Genomic DNA, 27965 nt, shown 5'->3' with positions numbered 1-27965 from the left:
ATAGCTGTAGAAGAAGACGATCTAGCAGGCGCAGGGTGATGACGTACCGACTGGAAAATGGAGAGAAAACACATGTCTGCGTTTGCTTTGTATCAAACGTTGTCAGTAGACTTGCCTCCTCCTGTTGAGAAGTCGTCCCTGCAGGTATACGGTGTTAAATACTGTGGTAGATAGTGGCTCAGTGCCCGCTGCTCTGTAACAGCTGCAGGAGGAACAGTACTGACACCAGCACAGTCCTCCTGCTATCTTCAAACATCCTTCTCATTTCTTAAGTCTAAACATGTATGTTCACTGTGTTTAGCCACATGTTAACTTGTATATTTTTTCTAGGTGGCAGCCAAGAAGAAAAAGAAAAAGGAGAATGGGGTTGCAGCCACTAAGGTCAACACAGTTAAATCTCAAATGAAGGCTGACAGGAAGAAAATGAAAAAGAAGGCCCTAAAGTGTGTAAAAAAAGAGGAGAGCCTTAAGAGAGTTACAGAAGTAAGTGTGTACCTGCTGCAAACAAAATGTGTGTCCGCAGTCATTTAAACACCACAGGGTGCAATGTTTCTGATCACATCCATGAAAATTACCATGCGACACCATCGTCTTAGACCCTGAAATGATTGTGCAGTTGCAGTTAAGGTTCACTGAGTCTATTTGTTTCAGCCACAGGAGGAAGAAGAGTGTGTAAATGGAGACGGTGAGGCACTAGACGCTTTACTGGTCCAATTGGCAGGAGTCAACAACAGCAGGGAGAGAGCGAGCCAACTTTTCCAGTGGCTCATCGCTCCGGTTCCTGCCAAGGTCTTCTTCAGGTACTGAACTGTGTGTTCACATTTACATTTTAGTCATTTGGCAGAAGGGTTTATCAGAAGCGATTTACAAGCGAGGAGAGACAATAAAGCGTTAGAGGACAGTGACTCAGAAAGAGCCGTGATTAAAAATTCTCAAGTAGCTGACAAGGTATAATTGCAACGAGAGAGAGCACTTTTAACTTTTTTTTTTCTTAAAGTAAGGAACAACTGGAAGTAGATGAGTACATAATAAATAACATAAACAACAAGAAAGTAGTGCAGCAATCAACATTGTGCCAAAAGGTTAAAGGGGCTCAAGTGTCAAGGTGTTGATGGAAGAGTGTGTTCACATTGTTTGATGCCTCTGGAATTCAAATCCACTCCGCACAGTGCTTCCTATAATGAATCTCTATAGATTTTTAATCCAAAATGACATTTTAACATCATCACTTTTTTTTTTCTTGAAACATTCACCAGCTGATTTTTTTTTTCCTTTTAAGGGAAACTTGGGAAAAGAAGCCCATTCTTGTTCAACGTAAAAATCCACATTACTACAAGGGACTGTTCTCCACAGCGGAGTTTGATCGCATTCTTAGACAGGTAATCATCTGAAACATGACCGATACACTCACCCGTCTTATCCACCTGTGTGATAATTATTTGGTATGTCATCACCAATAAGAAGAAGATCTGTCATGTTGAACTACATGTTTGTGGGGCTGATTTAAGGAGGATGTTCAGTATGGAGTCAACCTGGATGTCACAAGCTACACTAACGGCAAGAGGGAGACGCACAATCCTCCAGGGAGAGCTCTGCCCTTCACTGTATGGGACTTCTATGAGGTATGACCAAAACACAACCGTTTTGTATATTTTTTCCTGTTATTTTTATTAAACCAAGGACTGTGTGTTGTGTAGTATGCACTGTAAGCATCACGCTACCAGGGAGGTCCATATGTGATTATTTCTAATGCGAAATTACCGTTTTATGGTCCTGATGATATTCTTAATAATTAGGCCCTTTGCCGCAAATTAGCTGCACCAGCTTTCAGCATGGGAGTCATTAAAGTTTCTTCTTACTAACTTCATTAAAATGCAGTTAGATGTATATGTTTATCTATCAAGCAGGATATTATCTTTTAATATTTTCTACGCTGCAAGCTAGTAGGCATTTTGTCTTGGGTGCATTAACCGCATCAGTGCACCACCTGCCCAGCACTCTCACTTTAGATTAGTAACTTTCATCGTTATCTCCATATCCCAGAGTGGCTGCTCCCTCCGCATGCTGAATCCTCAGGCTTTCTCCTCCACCGTGTGGAACGTGCTGTCCATCCTTCAAGAGCAGTTTGGCAGCATGGCTGGGGCCAATGTGTAAGTATTGGGGACACAAAAAAAAATTAACAAAACCTTGTGGTGTAATGTGTCGGTTATTGTTTCGGTATTAAATGAATGTTTTATTCAATCAGATACCTGACACCTCCTGGAACACAGGGATTTGCTCCACATTATGACGACATTGAGGCATTTGTGGTTCAGTTGGAGGGAAAGAAACATTGGAGAGTGTACAACCCCAGGTGAGATACAGTGAGGAACCTTTTTTTAAAAGAGCAGCACCAAGTTAAAACCACAGATTCAGGATGAATCATGTACATGTAGCCGATGTACTAGTGAGCTTTTTCTGTACTGTATTTATCATATGTGGGTCATAATTCACCGAGCATTGTTTTCCATATAGTTTGATTTCATGTCTAATGCACACCAGTCTTAGTTTAAGAATATATTGATTCAAGAAGCACATTGTGATATTGTTTTGAAACTTTTTTTCAGGACAGAAGATGAAGTCTTGCCCGTGTTTTCAAGTCGTAAGTGAAAAAAATAATTCATTCATTTTATAGTTTGCTTCTTACAGTGAGAGCAATTTGTCTCCGTTTTATTGGAAACAGGTTTATAGTTAATTATTTACGCTCTTGGCTTTAAACACACATACTCAGAGAAAGGTAACACGTTGCACAGATGTAGCTAACTGTTTTACATTTCCCCTCCAGCGAACTATGATCAGGCAGAGATCGGGAAGCCCATCCTGGAAGTGGTGCTGGAAGCAGGTGATCTCCTCTACTTTCCCAGAGGATTCATCCATCAGGGCGACTGCCTCCCAGACTGTCACTCCCTGCACATCACCATCTCCTCTTACCAGAAGAACAGCTGGGGAGATCTGCTACAGAAGGTAATACAGTCTGATCATTACACATGAAGGCAAAGGCTCTAATCAGAAACCTTTTGTGTTTAACAAAAGGCAGCATCAGGGCATGGGTACGTTAGTCATTTCTTATATCAGAAATGTACTGAATAAGCATTACAAGTAATAACCAGTTGCACAATCAGTTGTGATTAATATGAAGTAACAGTGATTTCATTAACAGCTGCTTTTTGACAGCTTTTACATTTGCTGATCTAAATGCATTCAGTTCTTCCTTGTAAAATACTTTGGTGCACATAAAATAATGTACTTTTATGTTTGCACCTGCTGCAACTGCAGTTTTTTAGGAATACAGAAGAAGAACTGAAGTTTTTTTTACTGGTTGAGCAGTGGGAACACATGGTTTCACAATCAATGAAAATTTTAAGATTATCTAAGGGGAAAATGATTGAGTACCACTCCCACTGTGTTACTAATTAATAATCTGCAGGTTGTGTAATGTAAACAACCACAGCAATGAGATGTCTGCAAGTACAAGAACCTTAAATTTCAGTTTACTAATCATTATGTTGAAAGAATATGTACAATTGCAGGAACATAGTAGGTAGTTGAAATGAATACTGGTGTAAATTACGCAAGTGTGGATTCTAGAAAAAAAATAGTTCAACATATCAATAACCAGGTTATGTTTTCAAGACATCTTCACCTTTTCATTTCCTCTTTTCAGGTGGTTCCAGCAGCACTGGAAATAGCAATGGAGGAGAATGTGGAGTTCAGACAGGGTTTACCTCTGGATTACCTGACATACATGGGAGTACAGAATTCTGACAAGGTAATTCATCCATAATTTTGTATTTTCTTGCCGCTTCCTGCCACCATTACCATCCTTGGCTTCTCACAATTTACTTAATTCACTTAATGATCAAACCCTCCATTGTGTAGGATGATCCACGCAGGACAAAGTTCTTCTCAAAAATTGAGAACCTGATGAAGAAGCTTACAAATTACGCCCCGATAGACGCTGCTGTGGATCAGAAAGCCAGAGACTTCCTTCATGACTGCCTGCCTCCAGTGCTCACTCCAGGTATATGATGATACATCAGGGTTGGGAATTACCACACTTTGAATTCATGTTATAATGAGACTGGTAAGCAGAATCTGAGTATGCACTGATCCCAGCTCTGAGATACAAAACACTTGTGCGTGTAACTTATTCATGCCATCCCCCACAGAGGAATTAGCCAGCAGCGTGCAAGGAGCACCTGCTAGGTGGGAGCGTGGGAAGATTATGGATGTAGGTGCACATATCACAAGCCAGACCCGAGTCAGACTCCTCCGCGCTGGTTGTGCCAGGTAACGCAGCTTTTTACTGCTTTTCACAGCACATTCACAACCAGGTTTTCAACATGCAGAGCACAATGTATTTGACTGTGTGTGGTGAAGAACACTGGCTTTAATGATCCATAAAAACAGAAATGTAAAAAGATATCCATTTGTTTTTTTTTAACTCCATAAGCTGTTCTTTCTTTTAGGTTATGCAGTGATGGAGACACTGTTCATCTTTACTACACCACAGACAACTCCAGAGTTTTCCACAAAGAGGAGCTCAAGAGTTTCGAAATAAAGCCAGAGGTAGAGATGGGAGGATCTGCACACATCTTGCGTTCTGTACAGTGTCCTAATAATGTCACCACCTAATATTTGTTTTTCTTTCAGCATACAGATGCCATAGAGTTCCTTATCAATTCATATCCCAAATTTGTGAGTGTAGGAAGCTTCCCCTGTGATTTTTCAGAGGACAGGGTATGTTTTTTTTATATATATATATCTTAACACCCACACTTTCTTATTCTAAATGATTTACATTAAAGACTGTGTGAAATTAGTGGTTTCCTCATATGCTGCCCTTTTTGTCCCCTCAGATCTCTTTGGCTGAGCTGCTTTTTGAGAGGGGGATTATCCACACTGCAACGCCTCTGTAGTGGCCACGCACTCTTCAGTTGTCCTGACTGCATGAATGGATTCAAACTGTCTTTGTACAAAATAAGATCTTTCTGCTAAACACTTCTTGTCCCAAGTTGTCTTCATTAGCTGTACTGAAGTGATCATGCTGAATGAGTCATTTATGAATTTTCTTCCCGTTCAGCATCAAAATAAACCTGTTTTTTAAAAAATGAAACTGATGTTATTTGTTATGCAACCAAAATCACCGACAAGTACCAAGTGATTTTGATGAGAAAGCGCATTTTAATTATTGAATTATACAACTCAAAAACAAGTAAAGGGAGTCTTCTTAAATATTCTAATTTGAGGGGCACCCATCAGTCATTCACACCACAGATGACAAATTCCAGGGCTGGTTTGTCTACTTCCAGGTCACCTCCTCACCAGGCTTCAGCTCCCTACAGAGAAGAGAAATCACAAAGATTCATAACATTGTTTCCAGACCTCAGTTGTAATTAGATGACCTTTGTGTCGTTCAGTTCAGGAATAAAACTTCTGCTTTATCTAGTAGTGAAAAGATTCTGATGTGAAAATGTCCTAGTCTAGTAAACAGAATGCTGCTTACTGACAATCAAATACACAAAAGTGTATAATGTATTCAGTTTTACATTTAAATTGCACTGAGTTCTGTTCTGTCTCAGACACATCAAAGGGACAAGTTAAAAACACCAGACTAGAAGCTGTATTCAACTTTTTGGGATTAATCTGAGAAATTAGTGTAATCTTAAATCATGTTTTGAATATTTGGTTGGGTTAGGGACAGAAGAGTAGGGTGACCGCATCTGCAACTATATGTATTCCCTGAGTCAATAAACTATCTGAAACACCCATACACTATATGCATGGTAATTTCAAGTGCAATCTGTGGGTATACAATAGCAAACGACATCTTCACATGACTTACTAGATCCTTCATTTATTGACTGACCTGTTTTTATTTTTGAGTCTTACCTGCTGTATAAAGCACTTTTGTTCCTGAAAGCTGTCAGCTTCTGGTCCTGTTGTTTGTCAAGGTACCATCCAATCACAAAACCCATGGGCACCAAAATGTTCACCCAATGCTCACGTGCAAATGATACGAAGTTGACCATGGTTCCTACAAATGTAAGCAGAAGACACATTGCAACATTAATTCTGAGGTGTTGATTATATTCTCTGGTCAAAAACAGTCACATTTAAAAAGGGACAGATGCTATCACATATCTAGTTCCCACACTTAGAACGGATGGAATCACTACAGTTTCATCTACAATAGTCAACACACCAACTAGTGGCATTTCTGCAGTGCACATCTGGTTATCACAGCCATAACAAACCAGTGCAACTATTGCATGGTTAAGATAACTGAATACATGCATGAGCTTGCATATCATGAGGCCAAGAAAAGATTTATTTTACTGCTAATTTGCTGAAAAAGTGAGCCAGAGCTGGTTAAATGTCTGGATGATACATCAATCTGTTTAAAGTGACTATAATCCTTAGCAAAAGGTGCAGGACCCTTCCCCCATAGTTTTATGAATTGTATTCCTACAATAATCAATTCCACAATTATTCCACTCGAAATAACTTTAAACTCAGGCCTCCTATCTGCCCAACATCTCAACTACAGTTTGGTTTAATTTACACAGGTTCAATGATATGGAACCCCATGCCAAGCTGTAAAAGGTTTGTTTTTTATCTCTGCAATGTTATTGTTATGGATTAAACTGCCCACAATTAATTAGTTGGTATAATTTTATTTTAACTACTTTGTGTACTTGTATTTTTTAATCTTTTCTAATTGAGTAAGGCATGCACTGGAGAATGCCCTGATCAAGCCCCTTTGAGGATTTTTTTTGCATCTCTCCATCATATTTTTCTGTTGTTTATGTGTATATTAATTTGTATCTTTTGCATATGTGTAAACAAATAAAAATCAAAAAGGTGTACTGTACTGGATCTGCATGAAACAATTTCTTGAAATGTCCACAAAAAGCCTCCTTTTCATTAACACTGCGGACTTAAACACTGTGCTATCGATTATTTTAGGACAGTCCATCTAAATTTACTATTGTGAGACAGAGCCTAAACAAACCTGGAGGCTGCTACACAAACAGAGCTGGTTCATTGTATTTATCGTTGGAAATTAACAGCATTAACCGTTACACACCTGACAAATCATGAGTGATGACTCACCTCATACCCTTATTTCTAGCATCGGGGCACCTTTTCGACCAACTTATATAATGCCAGAAAATAATCAGTGGTAACGAGTTACACCTTAGACATTTCAATGTTGCTAACGTTTGTCATGCAGAGCTTTGAGCTAATTTGTGCAAGATGAGAGTCATTTCTAAACCTCAAGGTCCATTCATAACACATCTATGTCAATCAACAGCAACTGTGTCACAACGCTCACTTGAAAACTATAAATGCACTAGGTGTTATTTCATCATTTGCAATGTCCTGATATTCTAACTACCAAACAAGTGGAGCTAAAACCCTGAAAATATAGCTATCTTCCTTACTTTTCAGGCACCAAGTAATATCACCAGAGCCAGCAGCACCTGGCTGGCTAATCAATTAGCAAGCTAGAGTTAGCAATAAGTATCAGTTGTCCTTTGGAAACTGTTTCTACGTATGAAAACGAACAGTGTGTTTACCATGGTAAACGCTTTATAGTATTTAATACAGCCAGTAAGCAGATACAACACTGGAATATGTAAAATATTACCTTTTGTTTACACCAAGCCGTGGCCTTCAGCTCTTCACTCGGCAGGCAGAGGACATTGGATTCTACCAACTGGGCAAAAATGACGTCGTCACTGAAACAATAAAAACACTATTATTAGTGTAACAGCCCCTTTAATAGGTTACAACCTAAATTAGAAAGTATTAAATTGTAATATTTAAGTAATATTATTAATTTCTGGTGAGATAAAATTAGAATTCGGTGATTGCACATAAAATTATTTTGTATTGTCACCGCCATACTTGGTACGCTCCTTTGCCCATGATGCAGCTCGTCAAGTGTGTGTTCATAAACGCTAGCCAAAATGTCTTAATGCTGGAAGTATAGAATATCTACGTTAATTGTGTTTCTATTCCCAACAAGCATACATTTATGCTATCTCATATTTATTGGTATGTTTGTGCGTTTGTTTGTCCTTTTGTCGATTCAAGCGGTTTAAATCTACAAGCTAAAATGTAGCTAGCATGCTAAATGGTCAGACTTTGCCGGGTGATTTTCTTGTTATTCGATTGTGCGACTTGGCAAAGAACTATGTTTACTTTTAATTTAATTTACTCACTGCTCGATTAGACAGCCTCATATTTCACAAGCTGGACGCTTGTTAAATTGTATTGCTGTATCGTACCAGTTTAAATGAACAAAAAGACCACAGTTTTCCCTTGTTTCTTTACCCGTAACATGTTTGAATGAGATATTTTTTGTGTTCGGTCGTCGCTTATATTGTTTTGTTTATTAGGATGGTTTCACGTTATAGTCAGCATAATCCAATGCTAACTAAATAGTACTTTATTTTAAAACTCTTAATTGTACTTGCAGCGTGACAACTGAAGACAATGACGTCCATTATCAAGCTGACAGCCGTGTCGGGGGTCCAGGAGGAGTCTGCCCTCTGTTACCTGCTGCAGGTGGATGAATTCCGCTTCCTCCTGGACTGTGGCTGGGATGAGAACTTCTCAATGGACATTATTGATGCTATGAAACGGTAATTATGGTATCCATCTGCTGATTACACCCCCTTCTGTTCTGTGAATTGAAAAAAATGAATGTTTGATGTTTCATTTGTCCCCCCTTCCTCAGATATGTTCATCAGGTTGATGCTGTGCTTCTCTCCCATCCTGACCCCATACACCTGGGAGCCCTGCCATATGCTGTGGGGAAAATGGGCTTAAACTGCACTATATATGCCACAATACCTGTCTACAAGATGGGGCAAATGTTCATGTATGATCTATATCAGGTAAGAAAGTGCTGTGTGGAGATGTGCCAGTATACTGTTTTTACTATATACTGTGGTCAAACATCAATACTGCCAACCATTTCCATTACTGTGATTATCGTAGTTTTCAAAGGACACCGTAAACACAGCAGAGGATCAGGCTTCTGTCTTTCCAGATCTAGCTTCTCTGGGCATGGCTGTCTTTATTAACATTAGCCATGAACCTACTGCAGTGTGGCTGGCTTACGGGTATTAGTCATAACGTTCAGTGAGAGAGAGCTGCATTTCACCTGACTGACACTCTGTGCGTCAAAAGATTGCAGACATCACATTTTTCCTCTCAGATTAGCTTCACCTCTGCTGGCGTTTGTTAGTAGTGATGTAGAGAAGGCGTGTAGAGCGACAGTCAGCACTAGTGGCCTTTAAGAGCCCAGTTTAGCTGTTATTACGGTATATTAAAAATGATGTTAACTGTTAACACCCAGCAGATAACACTTATTACACAGTCTGTACACTCCAGAAATCAATCGATCAATTTCACTGGGAAAAATTCATGAATTTTCAAAGTATGAATGGGTGTGTAGAATCTAAGAGACACAGACACTGAGCTGCATTTAAAGTGATTTCCAGTCAACTGTCTTAAACTTGCTGTTGTTTACAGAATTTAAACTGTTTTTGATGTTTTTTCTCGTGCAGAGTTCAATAAAGCTACAATACGCAGACAACTGTTCAGTGAATAAAATCCAGATGTAATTTAACTATATTTTAGCACTAATAGTCAGATTTCAGGAAACCGGCACATCCCTAATATGTTGCTGTATGCATGTACAGTCACTTACACTATTACACTATTTTCTTATGTTCTTTTTTCCGCATAGTCTCGAAACAACAGTGAAGATTTCACACTCTTCACCCTTGACGATGTGGATTGTGCATTTGACAAAATCCAGCAACTGAAATACTCTCAGATTGTCAATCTGAAAGGTGAGTTACAGTCAGAAGTTTGCCTTGTTCATGTATCACAGGCACATCAGTGTTTTTATATCATGCTTTGTACCTCACAGGGAAAGGGCATGGTCTTTCAATCACACCGCTCCCCGCTGGTCACATGATTGGAGGGACTATTTGGAAAATCGTGAAGGACGGGGAGGAGGAGATCGTTTATGCTGTGGACTTCAACCACAAGAGAGAGATGTGAGAACAAAGAAAACTTGCATATCAAGTAGAATATTGGTTTTAGTTTGGCTGTGGGTTCATGCTCTGTTTTACTTTTACAATTCTAGCCACTTGAACGGCTGCACGTTGGAGAGCATCAGTCGTCCTTCCTTACTTATTACAGACTCCTTCAATGCTACATATGTACAACCACGTCGCAAACAAAGGGATGAGCAGCTCCTTAGTAAGTAATCTTCACAGGATTCTGTAGTAGTAATAATTAAATTGCATATTAAAGTATTCATTAAAATAAAAAACAATCATCAGAAGAGACCAATGGTCTAAGACGTGTGCCTTGTAATTGTGATGTTTCTGAATGAGAGTCAAAGGACCATATTCTCAGTTTAAGTCTTCTCTGTCACAAAGCGTTTTGTGTCTTGTTTTATATTGTGTGACAAAAGCAAAATTGTAACTGGTACTTAAACTCTTTTTACTTCTGTTGGTCAAGAAATGAACTGTACTCATAGTTTATGACACCTAATATTTTTTAAAAATTCCTCCCAGACCTCCTCCTATTTCTGTTAACTGAGAAATGTAATATAATGGATGAATAATACATCATATTCATATTCTTCTTTTTCTCTCCTCAAAGCCAATGTAATGGAGACCCTTCGTGGTGACGGTAATGTCCTTATTGCCGTGGATACGGCTGGGCGCGTGTTGGAGCTGGCTCAGCTCCTGGACCAGATTTGGAGGACAAAGGATGCTGGACTGGGAGCTTACCCACTCGCCCTGCTTAACAACGTCAGCTACAATGTGGTGGAGTTCTCCAAGTCCCAGGTATCATTCACAGAGATTTACGCTTCGGAAATGTTTGTATTGTCGCTTATGTGTCAATTTTCCATGATAAACGTGAAAGTAGATTATAATTTCATAGTACATTTAAAGAATATCTTTACAAGTCATGGTTTTTGCCTGCTGTGTGTAGGTGGAGTGGATGAGTGACAAGCTCATGAGGTGTTTTGAGGACAAGAGAAACAACCCTTTCCAGTTCCGTCACTTGACCCTGTGTCACAGTCTGGCAGACCTGGCCCGGGTGCCCAGCCCCAAGGTGGTGCTGTGCAGCCAGCCAGACCTGGAATCTGGCTTTTCTAGAGAACTCTTTATCCAGTGGTGCCAAGACACCAAAAACTCCATCATCCTGACCTACCGTACTACACCTGGAACCCTGGCCCGCTACCTCATCGACAACCCCGGAGAGAAGATGCTGGATCTTGAGGTGACACCAGCAGTCATGATGTTGATTTGCTATGACAGAGGGGATAGATTAATCTCTTCATGCAGCGTTTTGCCCGAGGGGGAAGCTTCTGTCTCTCACATTCAGACCTAGCTGAGGAAACAACAAAATGTGTCATTCTGTCATTTGCGCCATATCCATCTTTCACTCTTCTCATTATGACAGGTGAGGAAGAGAGTGAAGCTCGAAGGCAAGGAGCTGGAAGAATACCTTGAAAATGATAAAATAAAGAAGGAAGCGGCTAAAAAACTTGAACAAGCAAAAGAGTAAGTCCACAAAGAGATACACACGGGTCAACTGGGTGCTTAAGGGGTCCATGTCTCTTATTGTTGATGCTTATGTTTGCTTTATGCACTTGATTTATATCATTTTAAGCAAATGATCGTGGCTAACAACATGATTTGCCAACAAAAATGCAAATTGTGATCTAGATTGCACATCTAAAACAGTTAATTTAAATGAAAAGCTGTTAATGGAACCAGAGTCATGACACGCCAAGTCTGCTTGCAGCAACATCAGTCTGAAACTGAGCAAAAATGTGTTTGGAAAACTTTAAATATGTACACAGTTAATGTTTATTTTGATGCACTTGCAGGGTGGATGTGGACTCCAGTGACGAGAGCGATATGGACGATGACCTGGATCAACCAGCTACTGTGAAAACCAAACACCACGACTTGATGATGAAGGGCGAGGGGAGCCGTAAAGGCAGTTTCTTCAAACAAGCCAAAAAGTCTTACCCAATGTTCCCCACACATGAGGAGAGAATCAAATGGGACGAGTACGGAGAAATCATCAGGTACTGCAATATTGATCCATGTGAAGATCAAAGAGAGATGGATGTAGACATGGAAAACCTACACCTACCGTATGTGAATTAGTAGCCATTGTAAGTAAACTGTCATGATGTTTATTTACAGGCTAGAAGACTTTCTTGTTCCCGAACTGCAAGCCACAGAGGAGGAGAAAAGCAAATTGGAGTCTGGGTTGACCAACGGTGATGAGCCCATGGACCAGGACCTCTCTGTCGTCCCCACCAAATGCATCTCCAGTGTAGAAAATCTTGAAATTAGGTCAGTGATCATCTGGCTCGTAGTCAAGAGAATTTAGCTCATGGCTAGTACTCTGCAGGTTTAAATTACCAAATATGAAATGTAGGGATGCACCGATCAGTTGGCCACCGATGGAAAATGGCCGGTTTTCAACTGATCATCCATTACCGGTGACCGGCCAATCAGTCTCATATAGCCGATTTTTTTGCCGGTCAAATTTTCCACAGATAGCCACATTATGGCTCATGTCACATACACAACGGCAGCTGTAGCTTAAACAGTACAGACACAAACACACACACACGTCGTTGGTGTGGAAGTTCTTCAGCATAACTGAAGAAGACACAAAGCTCACAATTTGTTATACCTTTTTAAGTCCAAAATAAGCTGTAGAGGAACAACCTTGAAAGCATTTGGAACAATAAAAAAACCATCATCCCAGTGAACATGCCCAATTTCAAGAAGAAAAATGTAAGTTATTTAAATAGTACATGAACATACAATTAAATTACAATATTCCATTAAAGAAAAGTTTCAAAAATGTTTGTGTATACTGTCAATTATAGTAATTAGAAAGAAAGCTATTGGCAGAAATCAGAATCGGCAGGTCAGACTTTTACGCAAATCGGAAATTGGAATCGGCCTAGAAAATTGCAATCGGTGCATCTCTAATAAAATGCTCTCCTCTTCCTCATAAAATACCTGTTAGTGCTGATCAGTGGCCAACAGCACAGTGTTGCACTGTGCTGGATGGCCTCCAGGTATGAATGAGTGTAAATGTTTGAGTGTGTTGCTGAGAAAGGATGATGTCAAGTCAGCAAACTTCCCCCGGATGAATTACAACTCTGTCAAGAAATCCTGTCTCGGCCCGTGTTAAGTAATGCTCAACAAATCAGCAATATTCAAAGTCTTTATTCTGTCTTCATTCCCCCCCGACAGAGCCAGAGTAACATATATAGACTATGAAGGTCGCTCTGACGGCGACTCCATAAAGAAGATTATTAATCAGATGAAGCCCAGACAGCTGGTGATCGTTCATGGCCCGCCAGAAGCCAGCCTGGACCTGGCTGAGTCCTGCAAGGCTTTCAGCAAGGACATCAAAGTCTACACGCCCAAACTGCAGGAAACTATAGACGCCACCAGTGAGACACACATCTACCAGGTCAGCCAGCCCTGCTTGGTTTCCATTTGAATTCAGTACCTTCTTTTGTGATTGGCTGTACAGAATTGTCTTATTTTGTAAATGTGTTTATTAGATTCATAAATACAACGTATTCTGCTTTGAAATGATAAAACCTTATAAATCTGTCATTGTCAGGTCTTTGCGTTTGCTATTTGAGTTTTAAAATCCCTGGTGAACTGCTACAAGGTTGATTTCTTTAGCAACGCCCACGCTGAAGCATAAAAGCAACCTTCCATGACAGTCCAACGTCTTCACCCTATATTGTCTTCTCACGGTAAAGGTACGGTTGAAAGACTCCTTGGTGAGCTCCCTGCAGTTCTGCAAGGCCAAAGACACGGAGCTGGCGTGGATCGACGGCGTGCTGGACATGCGCGTGGTGAAGGTGGACACGGGCGTGATGCTGGAGGAGGGTGTGAAAGAGGAGGCGGAGGACGGCGAGCTGGCCATGGACATCGCCCCCGATCTTGGCATAGACCACAGCACCACGGCGGCGGCGGCCCAGCGGGCCATTAAGAACCTGTTTGGAGAGGATGACAAGGAGCTGTCTGAGGAGAGTGATGTCATCCCCACGCTGGAGCCACTGCCTCCACATGAGGTGAGGGAACATATACCGACTATTCACAGTCCAGCAGAGATGTCGCATCGACATACGAGTATTTCTTGATATGAGTTTGGGGAAACGTGTGGAAAATAAATTTGTAGTCATTAAGCTTAAAACAATCACTTTAGAACAAGTTTAACACTCTGTTATCGCGCTGTTAAATACTCATGCTATTAACTGGGACATACTGTAAATCAGTAGTATCGAATTAGTGAAGTGTCCCACCTCTGACTGATGGGATCATAAAAAAAAAGTTGGAAGAAAGCCAATGATGGTGCTTTGCTTTAATTGAGCCATGAGAGATTTCCAGTGGAAGCGTTGCAGCCTTTTCCACTCATATTGGAAGGTAACTTCATTTCAAGGCTTTTTGCATTCATGCAAATTACTTCAGCTGGTGGAATAAACAGAAGTAGCAGAGGGCTTTTTGGAGCCGGTGAACCAAAACTCTTATTTTCATGCCCTAAAAAGTGGCTCAGAGACAATTTGCCCAAGGTGAGTTACAGATAAGAGTTTATCCTAGAGCAGATAACCACAGGACTCACAACTGCAGGTGGTACAAACTTTCTCGGGATGGTTGTAATACGATTCTGGTAGTCTGTGTCCACAACAGCGTATGAGCAGCTCCGGCAGCCCTTTTTTTTTGAGAAACTGTCTTCCATGCTCCCTCCAGATTCCAGGGCATCAGTCGGTGTTCATCAACGAGCCTCGCCTGTCTGACTTCAAGCAGGTCCTGCTGAGAGAGGGCATCCAGGCCGAGTTTGTGGGAGGAGTGCTGGTATGCAACAACATGGTGGCCGTCCGCAGGGTGAGTGTCCTTCCCACTGGCTCAGTGAGCGCGCTATCCATCAGCTCCCCGCAACGCAAGGCAACACTCGCCCTCGACAAGGAAAGCGGCCAGCACGGAAGACATATGGCACTGGCTTGTTTTTTCGCCAGAAACACACAGATAAAATGTTGAGCTTTTGGTTTTATTCCATATTGATTCATATTTTGGCTTAGTGTTGCATAGCTTATAATTTACTGAGTATTGATACACTGTTTAGCCAATCAAGAATTATAAGAACTACACATCAGATACAAACCAGACAAATTCACACTAGTGGGTTAAAAACAATACATCCTTTCATATCTCCTGTTTATAGACTTAAGGCTCTTATATTGTTCCCTTCAAGGCATTAAAACCAACTTGCAGAGATTTCTTTAGGACAGTAATTTATCACTGCAACAACTAGACAAGAGTGAACACATTTCCACTGACACCAGTATTTATTGCCATAGAGTCTGTCGACTGTGAGCCATCAGAAGTAGCAATGCACAGCTGAAAATTGTCCCCATAAGACATACTAATATCGTTGTAAAAGAGTATGATACGTTCAGCTTCTCCCTTTGTTTGATGATGGATTGCGCATCTCGAGCAAGGCGTGCTTTTCAGTGCAGTGGGGAGGTTGTTTTCGATGCTGCAGGAAATACAGCAGCTTAGCCTGGAGTCTAGAGAAACACGGGCAAGAGCAGTCGGCTGTATATACTGTTTGTGTGTGTGTATATATATATAAATGTCAGTCTGTGTGTGTTATCAGGTGATGGCAGTGAACCAAAGTCAGACAGTTGTGTCTGCAGAGATATGTTGTAGTTAAAAATATTAAAACCTTTTATTTTGACCAGCAAAATTATCCTTGATAGGTATTTATCAACAAAATCAGAGATGATATAATCTGAAAAGATATGATTTTGTTTTAGGGATGAAACGCAATTGGTCAGAATTTCACAAAACATTAAATAGTGTCTGAGTGTGGTTTGTGGTTTACACACTATTAAATAAAATACCAGCAATTAACACAATATGGAACATTAAACACAGAGAAACAAATACAGCCTGCCTAAGTAGGATAAACATTAAAGAGAGAAAAAAAATGAAAGGCATTTGAAAAGATCTCACCTCAGAAAAAAGCTTAAAAAAAAAAGTCACAAGTAGAATTTAACAATTCAATTAAAGGGAAAAATAGGAGTGAGCCAGGATACCAACAACAAAATGCATAATTGACAAGAACTTAAAATAGATGTAACCCAGAAAATGAAATCAAAGAGAACTGAGACAGTGAAAGGAGTGTGTGTGTCTGTGTGTGTCTGTGTGTGTGTGTGTGTGTCTGTGTGTGTGTGTGCTATTTAACTGGGAAAACTTGATTCATTAGACACTTTAATCCCAAGTAAGAAGCAACGAATAGGCAACGTGACCGTGTTGTACAAAGTGTTAACGAATATTACACCAGGACCTTGATGACCTGTGTGTCTTTGTGCTCTCTTTGTCCAGACGGAGGCCGGACGCATTGGCCTGGAAGGCTGCCTGTGTGACGACTACTATAAGATCCGGGAGCTTCTGTATCAGCAGTACGCCGTAGTATAACAGCAGCCGCAGTAAACGCTGCAACAGAGCACACCATGGCAATACAGAGACAATCCTTTATGAGGACTTTACCCAGAGGAGAAGAGCGTGACACGCTCAGACTACCTCTGCCCCATGGGCGGCTCCAGCTGTTTGACTGTAAACATCGTTGTACAGTTTCCCTTTTATATTTTTTTTCCAGATAACTTTTTTTTTTTTTTATTGTTAGTTTACCACTGCAATGTGAGAGGCAGATGCTTTACCCGGACTGACCTTTCTATGTGAATGGACTCTACAACTCTGAGGTTCTTATATTCCTAAACCCCCCCCCCCCCCCCCCCCCTCCCTCTGTACAGTAACATCCCCATGCACTGGATGGACAAAAGGATGCTTCCCTCCTCTTATTCATTAAAAACAGTCATTTTTTTCAAATATGCGTTGCTGTGAAAGGTTTATCTCAGATGTTCATGTGATAGTTAGCACTGGGTGTTCAACCTCAATACTTTTAGAATACTGACAAGCACTCAAAGCCTGTCAAGTATTGATAGATGGCATTGAATGCTGTCCCATATTCTTAGTCTTGTTTTCATATGCTTTGATCAAATATTGTTTGATCAGAAAAATTTGCAAATTTTAGACAAAAGTTAATTCAGGCAATTTCTTGTGGCCACTTGTCTTAAAACAGCATTAAAGCAATTTATTATTGCACTTCCATAAAGATGGAGACTTGCAAGAGGTAGACAAAAAAGAAATAATGGTCAAAATCGAATCTGTGGAGGCTGAGATATCCTGAACTTTACTCCTTTGTATAAACAAAGTTTCACAGAAGCTGAATCCTACACTTCCCAAAATGCAACTTGATAGATTGATAGACTTTATAGACTTTCATTAGACTTTGCCTGGTAAATACTTCCAGCTAACATTTGTAATTGCAAAAATTCTGTTATAGATTTGAAGTGGCAAGCCCAAACTGAAAATAACCCGATTACATCATCAGAGTCATTTTCTCAAACTTAAATAACCTCCTTCAGAGCAGCAGAGGAGGTCGTGTAGTAGCACTCAAGACAAATAAAAAGATTTTCATCAGTAAAATTAATTGAATTCCCCTTTTAAACAATGATGTATTGAGAAGTTTGACATATTTGTTATGTGAAAAAATGTTATTAGTATATTGCTCAATTTAAGATATTGAAAAATATAATTTTGGTATCTGTAATGAAATTTGGGTATCATATTGGCATCATTATGGAAACATTTCAAACCACACCCAGGTCTTTCCACAGCGGATGTGGTGTATTTCATTTGCTATCTGTACTATAACAGCACATTACCGCCTACTAGGTCAACTAGTTACTGCAGTAACACCAGATGGAGACATTTTTCAGCTGTATCTAACCAGCCTCTGAATACCCATATCAAATCTGCCCATGCAGCAGGACCATCTGTAATGCAGTGGTGAGATGACATTGTCCCTGAAGTGATAACTGGGATTGAATATAACTCAACCTGCTACGTGGTGAGCTAGGATTAACGCTCTCTTTATATTTCAGGCAACTGTCTCTCGCAGTAAAAACTGTGTTTACTTCCTCAGCTGTTTGTGACGGGGTGAAAAAAAAATAATGAAATGGTCCAGCAGTTTGTTTTCTTATCTTTTTCAGGCACATGGATATACAGCCTCACCTCTGCTGTGCCCCAGTGAGGTGGAACCAGTGTATTAGAAAAGTTAGGCGATAAGGAGGGAGGAGGGAGTGTTGCTGGCGTGAGGATGGAGGGTGTCATTGCCAGAGCAGTGTGTTCCAGTGTGCCGTGGTGGCACATTGACTCGGTTGATTACATTTGCACCACTGTGTGAATCCCTGGGGTAGATCCTTAACACAGGCAGCTGCGGAATGCCACTTATATGGAGATACCAAAACAAAACAGCTCCCCCCTCCCCTGCCTCCACACTCCTTTTCATCACCCCCAACTCTCCCATCTCACATGTGCCCAGGGCAGTGGAGACTCCTACACTGATAGCCTGTTAAGCAATCACAGGGGGGCACACACACACACACACACACACACACAAGTAGGACAGTGAAAGAGAGCAGTGTTAAGGAGTGTGTGTGTGTGTGGGTGAACATGCACATGGTTGGAGGAGTTAGACTTGAGCACGGATGGGTGGCTGTCGTGCAGGCCTGTTTTTATACAGTTGCATAACATACAGTTTTGCACTTTAGAAACATTAAAATTTAAATGCTCTTTTTTAATCCATGGCTCACACAGACACACACACACACACACAAAAAAAAACTTCAGAAACGCACCAGTGATGCCTTTTATTTATTTCTTCCCCCCTCCACCCCTCCCGCCCCCCCTCCACCCCGAACCTCGGTAACCTGTGACAGACTGAGGCTGAGTGAGAGATAGAGAGCTAGAGTGGAGATGATGGGGAGGAGAGGGAGAAGCTCTTCTGTGCCACAGAGCATGCCAGCCCTGGCCAGTCACTGCTTTTCATTTTGATAATTGACCGGCAACGCCAGAAATGTCCATCAGCTAATCCTCTTAGCTTTCATAATGCTGACTCTGTCACAGAAGCCCCTGTTTTAATGTAACGAGCAGCTAAGCCCAGAGCACAGGGCAGAGTCGCCCTGGGGCACCGAGGCCACTCTGCCCTCTGGAGGCCAGTGAGAGACCTGCTCTCAACTCAACAAGTGCCCCGCCGATCTGTCAGACGATGACAAATCACAGATCTATCACCTGGCTCCAGGGTGATCATCCCTCTGCTTTTCACACTGTACTCACTGGCGCCATGTGGCAAAAGCTGCAACGAAAAAAAAAAGGAGCATCTTGGTTGTGTATATCCATTCATCTGTGTGGATTGGAGGATGAATGAATATAATCCCTTTTGAATTCCCGGTCTCCTCACTAAGCAGACCACTTAATGCCAATGACATCAATGTAATAATATGAAAGGGGACGCATTTCTATGAAACCACACAATATTCAAACATAGCATAAGGCATACAAATCTCATGATACCCCGCTCTAAAAATGGAACTTTATCTCTTTACTCTGGCCAAAAGGACATCATGTTAAATTTCTTGAGCATTTGCAAAGTAGTTCTTTGAGGTCAGAATAACAAAAATTGTGGAGTCAAGGCCTCTGCGCTTTTATCTCAACTTTCTCAACTGAGAAAATGCAAAATAATTAAATTATGAAGCCCAATTTTCAGAGATCTTGCAATATTTAAACACTCAAATTAACAGAGAATTACTTATTCAAGACTCCAATTTTGCAGATGGAAAGCTTAAAGAATTACGCCTTCTTTACACCTACCAACATGTTGTATCTAGTTTGTTTATCTCGTACACAAACTGAAATGTAAAAAACCTGTTGTGGTTTTATGGGGAGTTATATGCATGGATGTATTGAAAGAATTTCTTGAGGACCAAGGAGTCACTGCACTCAGCTGCTGGTCACCAAGAAATCATTACAGCTCCCTGTAAAACACAACTTGCCATTTTACATTTTTTGTTAGTGTACGAATAAACAAACGAGATTTTAATTCTGAGCTTTAGAGGTGCTGGTAGGAGCATCTTTGATCTTTGAAGAGAGCCAGGCAAGCTGTTTCCCACCTGTTTTCCTGACTCGCTCCATGCTTAGCACACCATCTACCTCTCGGCAAGAAAGTGAGTGTATTTCCCAAAATGTTGAACTATTCCTTAAAAAATTTGGTTACGTGGAGTCACCTTACAATATTTAGAACCTAAAAGCAGTTTTTAGGCTCTTGGCTACTCTTGAGAGTGAGTTAACTGTTCATCTTGTTTTCATTCTCTTCATTTTCTCCCCTTTCACTCTTCCCCACTCAACACTTGTTAATTCCCCTCTAGGCTCTTGCTTGCTTTTTTCCTCCATCTCTTCCCCAATTCCTCTCTCTATGGTTAATCCCCATGTGCCAGCGTCTTGCTGTGGTAATGGTCCTTTAGTAAAGGAACCACTTATGCACACCCACTCTTTAAGAGACATAGAAAGACTGTGTTGAGCAGGAATCCTGAATTACACCATCATGGAGGTGATCCTCTTATGCAACCTGCTCTTCACACCCATCCACAAAGCAGGAATGCTCACGAGCACAAATCCACGAAAGGCACTTGCTGCCAGATTACCCACAGTCCACAATACTGCAGCTGCCATGTTGCCTTTTTGATGAAACAATGCATTTTGTTGGGTGAATTCATAGCCAGGACTGATCCTGGCTGGTTTACTGGCAGAGACATGTGGATGACTTAGCGATCATGTGTATGTGACTGGATATTTAGGACAGATCACATGAGATTGTTTTGCTTGGCTGAAGTACAAACAGCACATTCTTCTCCTCTCCGAGCAAAACAAACCTGACCAGCTGGTTGTCCGTAACTTGAGGCGATGCAGGCAATAGGATCAGGAAGCGCGTTCTTGGATGAGGGCAGTATCAGCCTCTTAGCAAACTGCATTCAGGCTGACATGTGGTTCCAGCCAGTCAGCAGAATGCAACCTGGCTGGCCTCCTCTTTCCGCTCAGCACATCAGAGGGGAACCGGCTCTATCTGATGTGACATGGCTGACATCACCTTGAGAGCTGTGAGGAGGACCCTGCCGATGATTAATTCAAGCTCAAAAAAAAAAAAAACATGAAGAGGGTTAGCTCTGTGTTTACCCCCGCAGACGTCTCTCCTAAACTCAGGACGACTCTCTGGCATGACACAGTGCCGTGTAAGAAGGCTGAATCATCTGCAGTGAACGACAGCGATGTGAAAACAAGCAGAGGCCAAACCGAGGAGTGTGAATCCAAAGAGGTGACTCAGCATTACAACCGTTTATCGTCGTGCAGTTCAGTTTAGATGCCACCGCTCTGAATGGTGGCCTGCAGACCTCGGTCAAACAATGTCCAAATTATTCTGCTTGGTTTAATTTTTGTAGCGCAACATAAGTGAGGTTTTCCTGCATCAGAACAATTCTAGTTGTGTCGCCCATGTGCCCAACCGCAGGACCAAATATAAAATTGCCCTTTCAGTGCTTTCAGTCACACATTCTTTTGTTTGTCATGCTGAAGACTCGATAAAAAAGAGTTTCCAGAGCTAAAGACTCAATTTAAGTCACGAAAATGGCAACTTGAAACTTAACCCAACCTGCTGTGAGATTTGAAAGCTAAGAACATTCAAGTATCAAGTTTTCACCTGATAAAATCTGGTACAAAACACAACAAACCTTGAATTGTGATTATTAGGCCTTGTATTGAAAGGACTTGGATGGACTTAGATGTCAAAAAAAGAAGGAAAAAAAAGGCCTTGAAACCCAATTTATTAAATCAGCCTTTTACATTGAGCAATACTTGTCAAAATTGAAAAAAGTTTTGGTTGTTTCACATTAGAGATTTCTCCCTGTGCTGTTTTGTCGGCGCTGATATGAAAAGGCAGAGTTCAGTTGAAAATCTAATGACAGTTCTGAGTGTTGCTGGCACTGTCAATAAAATCTGATCCAATCACACCTAAATATTCCAGATGAAGCAGATTAGTTATTGAGTATTTAAAAAATTTTGTTCTATTTAAACTGTTTTTACAGGCTGAGCAGTGTTCTTCATGACAAGTGCCTTTTGCACCAGCTGCTCTTAAAGTCCCCCTCCAGTCCAAAAATATGCTTTTCTTCTTGTTCCTACAGTTGGATGTTTGAGCTTCACTGTGCAGAATGATGTATGTGTTTGACACTAGAAGGATGTTTTCACATTCATCTGCTAAAAATGGAAAGTTTCTCTGTGCGCGTTGAAAATCAGATTTTAAGGGGCATGAGTGTGATGTGGAAACTTCAAGCCTGCAGTGCACAAACACTGAGAATGGACTGAAGTAGGAGACATCTATTTGCATATTCATAGATTCTGGATTTTTAATGAGGGAGAAGGAGTAGATGTCATTTTAAGGATTTTAACATAGTAACATAACATAACAACATCATAGTCTTTTTTAGATTCACTACAGCTCAGGATGCTACAGTGACTTCTTGTTCACACAGCTTCTTATTGGATGGTGCTATAGATGGGGTTTTTTTAGCAACCAATTTACACATTACTAAAGTGTTTACTAGATAAGACATTTGTTTAAGTCTTAATGATGTAACTTGATTTAGTAAATCAATAAGCTGAAAATAGCTAGTAGTTATAGGAACTTAGGAGGGACTTAATGCACCAACTGATGGAATTACGATTTATAGACTCTCGATCTTCATGTGTAAAATTGATGGAGTGCCCCATTAAAAAAAAAAAAAAAAAAAAAAAAAAACATTTCTGATAAGTTCTCCATCAAAAAGCACATTCCAGTCCTCGTGTCTGCTTATGAATAATAACAACATGACATTAACAACTCCTACTCCAGTGTGGAGGTGTGCAGGGTGTTGAAATCGCACAGCAGGGAAATCTACCAGTTCATTGACTTTAATGCACACCCTTCCACCCCCAGCTCCAAGTGAATGAAGTAAAAAGAGTTCATCCTCACTTGTCCTCTGCTTCAGAGTACTGCTGGTAGTATTAATACAGACCTTGTCTCTGCAACTGTGGTGCTATCTTCCCAGAATGAATGGGCTGCATGCTTCCGCTGGCATAACCTCTGTGGTCAGTCTGAATGGGACTCTCCACTGTTCTTTGCAAGGGGAAAAGGTTGCTCTTTGCCTGCCTACCCTTCCTTTTCTGCTGTGCGGACAAAAGAATAATGAAGCTATTTGTGTGCAGCTCATTACAAAAGGCTAAGTCTTTCTCAGATATAGCCAACCTTTTTCCTTTAGCCACTGTCCATCGTTAGTCAGCATAGCACCCCAAACAGTGAGACCTTCATCCAATTTCACGCAGTCCTGATGCTCACTGTTCCTAAAACTGTTCCAAAAAGTCAAATTGATGTCTTGGACCTTAGTGGTGAGGATGATGTTTTGATAGGTGAACTTCAGTTTCTATGAGGGAAGTAAGCAAAGAGAAAAATAAGAATGTTTAGTGGAACCAGAATAATAAGTAACAGCTTGAGGGAATAATTAACATAAAGGTAAATTAAAAACTGAAACGTTGATTAATTCATGAGATGATGTCTAGAGAAATAAAAGCACATTCGTTGATTTTTGGTCTACATGAAGATTAGTCATGTGCAGGAAGTGGACAAAATATCATGAACACCATACCATATAATGTACTCCAATGCAAGACCACAAACTGTAGCCTTCAATTTAGCACGAAAGGTCACTCTTGACCTTGGAATTGGTAATTTAAACTTAAACTCCACCAATTTTACAAATTAAAGTCTGTTATGCGAAATAACTTGTACAAAGCCTTTAGTGGCTCCAGAGGGAGCTGCACAAAATCTGATAAATTGCCTCAACTCATCTGACTTGAGTTAGCGTCAGTTGGTACTGAAGACTACAAGATAGAAAATGGGAGAAAAATCTGGAGATGTGTAGTTACAAAGAAGTGAGGTTACTTCTGTAAGCCTGCGCCTCATCTTTGCTTGAGGCTAGCAGCTCAAAGCTACATTAGTCACTACTATCATATGGGTAATGAAGGAGCCTGGGAAAAAAGCAAGGAATTAAAAGAAATCTGATTCTGCTGCATTGAATATCAATTCTTTTTTGAAAAACTGTCCATTGTGAGTCCAACAATGTTATATAAGTGCAATGCTAAATTGCTGGAGTTCTTTTTTTTAAGGGCCACTAACTAGCTATAGCTTTCACACACATCTCATGGTCTTCCTCAGAAGATACAACAACTTTAAACAGGACGGGTGAGTCAACACACTCTTTCAGTCAGTTTGAAGCTATTGTACTGGATTGCATTATGTACACTACAAATGTCCATGACATTTTCTCCACCCCGCTGTTTCATTAATACACCAAACATTTAAGAGCAAGTTTTCCTTTCTAGTCAGAAGGCGCCTACTGTACATCACTCTGCCAATTTTTATATGTTATGCAACAGATTTGTTTGGAGAGATAAAGAAATGAATCATGCTCAGCCGGCATGAAACGCATGTAAATGATCGAGCATATTACCCTGTATTTCACGCAGTTACAGTAGCAAGCACTGTATGAATCATAATGTTTGGTACTGATGTTGGCTGTCTTGGGTTGACTGAGTTGTCTTACATTGTCGACAGCTGTATGGGTGAGTTTTCATGTCCTGGAGATGAAGAGAGTGGTACAGGAGATGACTGCTGCCTCTAGAATACACAGATTAGACTCTCTGTTGCTCCTCTCTGCCCTGTTTATTCTTCACACCTGAGCGGGCATACAAATAAACCTGCGGTGCTGCCACAGAATGCTCAAAACTCATGATGAATATTTCATTTTTTTCTGCAGCTGACTGACGAGCTTTTTCAAGGAGTAAAATCAGAAGGTCTCCAGAGACTTTTCTTGTGTGTGTGTGTGTGCACATAGCAGCCTCTGGCTAAAGAGGGGCTGTGCAATACTTGGCAGGTTGAAAAAAAAAAAAGGGTTCAGAGCTGGAGATAATTCTCCCTCCACTGTCTTCTTGCTTCAGATAATTTGTGAAATATTAGTTACAATGCCAGCAGTGCATTAATGCATCCTTTTTTAGCTCAGTGTCACCTGGTCATCTCTCCACATCGCAAAAACACACCTCAGCAGAATCCACTCCACATGTACATGGGATATCCCAGCACAATGTTACCACTCTAAAAGGACATACTGTATTCCAACTGCCCTTTTCTCCCTTTGTATCTTGTAAACGCTGAAAGAGAGAGAATTTAAAGGCATACTCAGAGTTTTAATTACAAAGTTCTTGTGTATAATGTGTAGATAATATATTGTTTTTGATCTTAACTTATAAGACAAGACAAAAACAGGACCAGGACTTGAGAAAACAAGTCCTAGTTTTGATCATATCGCAAGATTTCCATCAACAGATGGAGACTGCACAGTTCTCAAGGAATTGTAGATGATCACATTTCTGCTCTGAGTCCTTAAAGTGCTCAGAGAAATGCAAATTTGAACATCTTGCGGCAGGTAATATGATTGAAAGCTCCAGAAGAAGCTACTAAATAGACTGTGTGGGGAGATTCTCAGCTGCTGTTTCCTCCTGTTTTATTTCAGTTCTCGTTCCCACAGCTTGCATAGTTCTCACTTACTTTGCATAAGTAACCTGATGTGACTTTTTGGGTAATTTCAGTCCGTGTTATGACTCTCTATCTCACCACGCTGTAGTTATCATCAGTCATCAGTAAAAACCAGCAGTTGATAATCATTCACTATTTTCTGACATAGACTGTATTTAGCTTCATTCTGTACATTACTACTGAATACACACCTCAGTCAACTACAGCAACTGGGACATACTGCTGGTACAATGAAAACAATATTTCCATAATTACAAAAACATTATGTAAACTCTGTCATGGTTCTGCTATACTGCCCTTAAAGGCTGAATCTTAATTACTGCATTAAACCAGTGAACAAACCGCATGAATCATCACAGCGATAATGGAGTTGGAAGCTGAAATGAGCAACTCTGAGTCAAACGGCAATTGTTGTGCAACACTCACATGCTTCATTGTTAACACCCTTGACATCAAGTCATTAGTGATCTGCAGTGCAAGGACGTGACACATGCTTGGCATTTATATCAAACAACACATTTACATTGCGCTGACTGCTCCTTTTGACTTCTGCCCACGTGAAAACACTCCTACAAAGCCAATCTCTCCGTTGTCTCCCTAAAAACCACAGTTCACACACACGTTATTATCTTCGCTGCAGATCAGCGGGCCATTCACCAGGTCCTGGAGAAGGCAAACGAGGCCATGTGTGTATGTTTGACCAAGCCACGGAGTGTAAAGCAGTGGCTAAATCTCTGTAAGCAGGCCCTGGCATTGCTCCCCAATTGCCTGCCTGCTGTGTGGGCAGGGGCCTGGAGGGGACTAATCCCTTGGGATGGGTACGAGTCACACATGTTGATGTTTATGTGTGTGTTTATGTGCATGCAGAAGACCCAAGTTGCAGGATAAAGATGAGACCCTGTGACGGATTCAGAGAGCCCTCACTAATAACCCGTGATGCCTTCAATGCTTAACTAGCAGCCTTCACACAATGTCTTGGATGTTTCTTGGAGATGATGGGTGATGTTTTTGGAGGTTTGCCTCATACTGCACTGATCTGCATCTTACATAAGCTTGGTCTGCAGGAGATTGCGTCGGAGTGAGAGGCCTTTTGACCCCTTACATGCTGCTCGGTTTTTGCTAAAGTGGGCAGCGGCAGCGGTGGCGGTGAAAGTTGACATGCTGTTTCAGCCTTGTCAACCTGTGAGTGTGGATGGCTATGAGGGGCGAGACAGCTCTCCTGTCTGTTATCATGGCAGTTAAGGTGACCCGCATGCAGGCCTGGAGGCAGCGGGGGCAGCATCCGCTCTGCAGCTTCATAAGTCCTCCAACAAATTTGTAATTGCAAGACAACACAAGTGTAAAAGACACAGTTTGACATTTTTGGGGGAGATACACTGCCAGCTGTATTCATAGACTATTAAGTCAGATAATAGATAATTAAGTCAGTCCCATTCAATAACAAATTGATACCACTTACAAAAGCTTTAAAGGAATAGTTCTTTGTGAAATATGGTTACCGCTTTCTTGCCAAGAGTTGGATGAGAAGATTGATACCACTCTTAAACGTAAGAGTGGTATCAAGCTTCTCATCTAACTCTAAAGAAAGCAAATAAGTGTATCTTCAAAAATCTCAAACTATTCCTTTTACGTTTCTGTAGGTGGAATCATTGTCAGCTTACCGACACTGCTGCAAAATTTCAAATATCTTTAACTGAGATTTTCAAACAAACAACCTTGGATCTTACTCTTCTTTGTTTTATGGAGAAAACAGTTCCAGAAAAAAAATGGATAAAAGAGAAATTTTCTTGGTTAAAGGTGTATTTTCCCTTCCCCCTACATTACACTCAATTCAGATGTCATACTATATAAGCTACTGATATCAAAGTACAACATCTTCTCTCACATATTGATCTTTTTGTACATTTTCAAGTCCAGGGAATGAGTCCACAAAGTGACAGCTCCAGGTGACAACAGCTAACACCAAATAATAGGTGTGCAATGACACTTGAACTTCACCAATCACCAGCAGAGCATGCTGCAAGTCCAACACTAATAAGGGGTGTAGCTGAGACTAAATCCATGTCAGCTGAGCATTTTAAGCTGACATATACATTTGTGGAAAATTCATACTATACATAAAAGTGATGTGAATAACCAAAACAGCATATTAACCTAATGCTTTCCTGAATATACAGTGTATTTTTTTTTTTCTTATAATAGTAATTATTTTCGTTATAATGATCCCTGACTGCAGGACATATTTTACC

The 27965-nt window shown here is 40.7% G+C and overlaps 3 protein-coding genes across 5 annotated transcripts; 2 read left to right on the top strand and 1 right to left on the bottom strand.

The window, feature by feature from the left end:
• The first annotated feature begins 16 nt into the window (after positions 1-16).
• riox1 (ribosomal oxygenase 1) lies at positions 17-5155 on the top strand. The gene is made up of 15 exons (XM_042390667.1): positions 17-144; positions 331-483; positions 652-800; positions 1280-1379; positions 1509-1622; positions 2044-2150; positions 2246-2353; positions 2607-2641; positions 2825-3003; positions 3704-3808; positions 3919-4060; positions 4209-4329; positions 4509-4608; positions 4693-4779; positions 4899-5155. Exons 1-15 carry the CDS (start codon positions 58-60, stop codon positions 4956-4958), a joined length of 1647 nt encoding a protein of 548 aa, XP_042246601.1. The 5' UTR covers positions 17-57; the 3' UTR covers positions 4959-5155.
• A 45-nt stretch (positions 5156-5200) lies between these two features.
• On the bottom strand, positions 5201-7781 carry LOC121882414 (NADH dehydrogenase [ubiquinone] 1 beta subcomplex subunit 1-like). 2 transcript variants are annotated; one of them, XM_042390669.1, is made up of 3 exons: positions 7694-7781; positions 5932-6076; positions 5201-5378 (listed from the first exon to the last, which is right to left on the bottom strand). In XM_042390669.1, the coding sequence occupies exons 2-3, from the start codon at positions 6069-6071 to the stop codon at positions 5342-5344; spliced, it is 177 nt and encodes a 58-aa protein (XP_042246603.1). In that variant the 5' UTR covers positions 6072-6076; positions 7694-7781; the 3' UTR covers positions 5201-5341. The 2 variants fall into 2 exon arrangements, with proteins under 2 accessions (XP_042246603.1, XP_042246604.1); XM_042390670.1 differs by lacking the exon at positions 7694-7781 and adding an exon at positions 7488-7575.
• cpsf2 (cleavage and polyadenylation specific factor 2) lies at positions 7701-17027 on the top strand. 2 transcript variants are annotated; one of them, XM_042390666.1, is made up of 15 exons: positions 7701-7784; positions 8516-8693; positions 8789-8948; positions 9806-9911; positions 9992-10121; positions 10211-10326; positions 10735-10922; positions 11071-11361; positions 11545-11645; positions 11975-12178; positions 12300-12452; positions 13371-13593; positions 13895-14209; positions 14886-15020; positions 16524-17027. In XM_042390666.1, exons 2-15 carry the CDS (start codon positions 8545-8547, stop codon positions 16614-16616), a joined length of 2364 nt encoding a protein of 787 aa, XP_042246600.1. In that variant the 5' UTR covers positions 7701-7784; positions 8516-8544; the 3' UTR covers positions 16617-17027. The 2 variants fall into 2 exon arrangements, with proteins under 2 accessions (XP_042246600.1, XP_042246599.1); XM_042390665.1 differs by lacking the exon at positions 7701-7784 and adding an exon at positions 8015-8103 and having other exon boundaries at positions 8528-8693.
• Positions 17028-27965: the final 10938 nt, after the last annotated feature.

Source organism: Thunnus maccoyii, chromosome 17 (assembly GCF_910596095.1).
Source record: "Thunnus maccoyii chromosome 17, fThuMac1.1, whole genome shotgun sequence".
Taxonomy (NCBI): domain Eukaryota; kingdom Metazoa; phylum Chordata; class Actinopteri; order Scombriformes; family Scombridae; genus Thunnus; species Thunnus maccoyii.
This window is presented reverse-complemented; position numbering and strand designations above follow the sequence as displayed.